The sequence below is a fragment of the Azolla caroliniana genome, unplaced genomic scaffold (assembly GCF_043228905.1).
Source record: "Azolla caroliniana isolate FFs.n. ecotype wild unplaced genomic scaffold, voAzoCaro1.0.p SCAF_9, whole genome shotgun sequence".
NCBI classification, from domain to species: Eukaryota; Viridiplantae; Streptophyta; class Polypodiopsida; order Salviniales; family Salviniaceae; genus Azolla; species Azolla caroliniana.
In genome coordinates, this window is record NW_028230444.1 from 5,024,122 (window position 1) to 5,028,345 (window position 4,224).

The following is a 4,224-nucleotide window of genomic DNA, read 5'->3' on the forward strand; positions in this document are numbered from 1 at the left end:
TTAATTCCTGCATTGATTCACATCCACTACTAGCAAATGACCAATTCTCCCCATTATCTCGTGCGCAAGGACCATTCATAATCATCTAGGCACATAAAGAAGAAGATGATTTGTCCGATTTTTGATTAACTTATTGGAGATATGATTTTGTATCCACCAATCTAACATAACTCTTTTACTAACACTTTCCCCCCCTTTTTTTCTCTTTACATTAAAAAGGTGATAGTGGATGCATCACATTCATCATATATTAATTTCTCTCATTGATTAACCACCTATAACTATTAATTGCTTCCATAAACACTCAATCATACATTTTGTTCTCTCTCCCTCCCTCCCTCCCTCCCTCTCTCCCTCCCTCCCTCCCTCCCTCCCTCTCTCTCTCTCTCTCTCTCTCACCCACACACACACACATTGATTAACCACCTATAGAATGCCCATGTTAAGGCCCTCAACAACTCTCATTATCTTACATACTTGTGTTAAGACCCTTCGGTTGCGACAACTCCCTTCGTGGCTTGTACACACTTGTTGAGACACCCAACAACTCCTATCGTGGTGAGTATCCGTGTTGGAACGTGAGACGCTCAATTGCTCCTATTGTGGTAAGCTATCATGTAGATCCCTCATGTACGATGTTATTCTCCTCTATCCTAGAACATGAACATGCACCAAGGTAAACATGTTTGTTAATAGAATAATAAGATAATTCAATTTCCACATTCAACAAGTATGCAAAACACACCTCCTATACAACCCAAACTTCAAAAGACCAATGAAGACCTTGGATGATGGCTAAAAAATATAGACCCAAATGAGAATCATGCATTGTTGTAGAATACATAGCATACAAAACGTGTAGAATACATATCTTAAGTATTCTAACTTTAAAAAAAAAAACTTAGAATATGTATTTTACATTTAAAATACGTTAAATACTTAGAATCATAGTAGTACGTGTAACGGAATATACTCGAATGCATTGGCAAACATTCTTTTTCATACAAATGCGTATGTTATCAAAACATTCTTAGGAGTTTTTTTAACACTTTTTACCTTAAAATTTTGATCACCTTACAATAAATAATGAATACAAAAGTATGGTTTTAACTTTTTACCATACTTCGAGGGTGTTTACCATATTCAAATGATTGAAACATTCTCGAATGCATGTATGGTACATATGGTTCATACTATGCTTAAAATACGTGTAGAATACTTTAAATATCTAGAATACGTTAAATACTTCTTAAATTTAAAACTTTTTCGAAATGTTAAATACTTAGAATATGTTAAATACGTTAAATACTTAGAATACCTGAAAAATTGAAAAATGGTAGTTCCTAAAACGTAGAATACGTGTAGAATACTTCAAAGTATTCTAAAACATATTCTAAATGGAGACTTTGAATGGAGGCATAGCTAAAGCCCATGCACATAGGGTGCAACCCCACCCAAGTTTGATTTTGTTGGCAATTTTCCTCATCACCATGCCAATAGAGTTATGCTAGAAACTCAACCCAAACCATCCAAAACATGGAGACCTAGGTGACAAATATCGAAACGTCTAATCCAAAATATGCCACATTTGCCTAATTGGTCCAAATGATGTTGGGTTCAATGGAGAGAGGGAGAGAGATCAATACATAGTGCTTGTAATGTAACAATTTACATATTGGGGTAAGATAATTACGATAAGAGAGAGAGAGAGAGAGAGAGAGAGAGAGAGAGAGAGAGAGAGAGAATAACCCATTCCTTCTCATACTTATGTGAAGTTTGAACGTGAACAAGAAGTCAAACCAAAATAGTAATCTTATACTATGTTTTATGTGTGAAGGCAATGCTTATGACCATATTAAATGTTTCAAACATATCAAGTAAACGTGTGAACCACTCTCAACTAGGATAAGAGTTGTCACATTTGACCTCACTTGGGACCAAGTTGAAGAAGTGTTTATGAATTATCCTCCATGTTTCCATGAATAATAATGTTCTCGACTCATATTCTTGCTCCTTTAACTCTTATACATGCACATCTTGCAAATTAATCTTTGTTTGAGCCATAACTTGCATGATATGGGAATTGAAAATGACATTATCATTATGTATACATTAGCCCAGACTTTTGTGTACATACATTCTTTAATTTTATCATCTTTTATGTTCAAGTGCCCATGTACCTCTAAGTGAGATTGCTTTCATTGTTTCACTTTGCCCTCAAGTTGTGTTAGTCATGTTAATTGAGATTTCATTAATTTTTTGAGATGCATGTTCTCAATAAAGTGGACAATGAATTTCTCACTCTCCATTACGGGTACTCACAATTGTTCACCTTCTTCACCTTACTTACTTTAGATTCTTACCACTCATAATCATGGTTTTGATTGTTGAAGATGTTTTGTCATTGGTAAGAAACTTCTTGGGTTGAATTATGCTCATTTTACATCATATTAATGTTGCCCCCTTGAAGAATGGGTGCTTTTACAGAGCCAAACTCTATGTTATATATCTTTTCTTGCTCACATTTTAGATACATAGTATCATAGAGCTCATGTGAGTGAGTTATGGTTCAAATAATGCAACAATGAAAAAGATAGATTAACACGGAAGACCTTTTATAGATGACCTAATAAATTACCGTTATGATGAATGAGTAAAGAGGTATAATACAAAATATAGACATTGACATACATTCAAAACCTACACTTTAGTAGTCTCATGTACTAAAGTTGTGGCCGGCTTGAAACACATTCTGTCAAGACATCTGGTAATTTGGTAGGATTTGAAGTTACATTAACTATGTTTAAAAAAAAAGCTTACCTCTAGGGCACATGATCCCTATCATAAAAATATATATGAAAAGAAAGTAATTTCATTTAGATGATATATAAGAATTGTGTTACAAGGAGCACAAGGGCCAAAGGAAGCACAATATCGGAGGAAGGGCGATGAGATTGACTGGATCGAGAATAAGGTCTTGGATGGAATTGGTTTCCACCACCCCTAAGTGACTCTGTCACCAACACCCAATTCTTTGGGTTCTTATCTTCCATTTCCCCGAGAGTTGATATAATATTATCATGCTTCATTTGCTTCGTCTTCTCAACATCAATGTTCAATGCATGTTGTGACATGTCATTGTCAAGTGCACTCCTCCTTATTTCTACATCATCAAGTAACCCAGTATTAGTTGTATCATTTTGCAACCATCAAGTTTAATAGGACTTTAAGAATAAACCTCCCCAAACATGTTAAAGTGCCTTAATAAGAGATGTGAGCCAAACACTTCGATTATGTTATTGTTGGCAATTAAATCAAGATCTCGGCATGACCAATTATTTCATGTTATGTAATCCCCAAATGAACCAAATTAAATTAGTTAATGTTTTAGAAATAATCAATGGGCCATATTAGTTAAATGAAGTACTAGCAATAAATTAGCATTAACAAAGCAACACATGACGAATGGATTCTTATATTATGTATGATGCCATTTAAAAAGACAAAAAGTAGTTATTAATCTAAAAGAATTAATCATGGACTGAAATCAGAATTATTTATGACTTGTTTGGCAAATAATGGAAAAATGAAGTTCATGTGGCATACAAAAGTGAGCGACACTGTTGCAAATATATGAAGAATGTTGATATGCGACTACGAAAAGAGTGACATTTTCCGGGAGATACAAGAAATATGTGCAACATTCTCGAATGCAATGGTAACTCAAAGTAAAGAACAAGCTAAATCATGCTAACTAAGCTACATACCTTGTGATGTAGTTGCATTGAATATGAATGCGAAATGGATAAGGGGGAATATGATCCACAAAATAGAACCCAAGTTTCTCATGCTTTCAAAATAGAGAGAGAGAGAGAGAGAGAGAGAGAGAGAGAGAGAGAGAGAGAGAGAGAGACAATGAGGGTCCATCTCTTTTTATATGAAGCAAAAAGTAAACTTTATCTCTCCTCCCTTTAACTCTGTTCCATCTCAAAAGATGGATAAAACCTGGTTTATATAAATATTGACCATTTGATAGTAAATTTGTTTTTCACAAAGTACTTTGAAAATGCCGATGGCCTGCAAAAATTCAAATATCAAACATATACATCGTCATCTTCGATTTACATCCTCAGCAAAAAACATTGTTGTTACTTGAGATATTCTCTTAGATTCAAAGATATGTGGCTAGTGTGACCAATTTGATATGACACATAGCCAAGATTC

General features: G+C 34.4%; 1 protein-coding gene across 1 annotated transcript; it reads right to left on the reverse strand.

Annotated features, from left to right (window-relative positions):
- Positions 1-2,856: 2,856 nt before the first annotated feature.
- LOC147859988 (uncharacterized) lies at positions 2,857-3,910 on the reverse strand. Its single transcript, XM_087325151.1, has 2 exons — positions 3,768-3,910; positions 2,857-3,163 (listed from the first exon to the last, which is right to left on the reverse strand). The coding sequence occupies exons 1-2, from the start codon at positions 3,847-3,849 to the stop codon at positions 2,877-2,879; spliced, it is 369 nt and encodes a 122-aa protein (XP_087181277.1). The 5' UTR covers positions 3,850-3,910; the 3' UTR covers positions 2,857-2,876.
- Between the last annotated feature and the right edge of the window lie 314 nt (positions 3,911-4,224).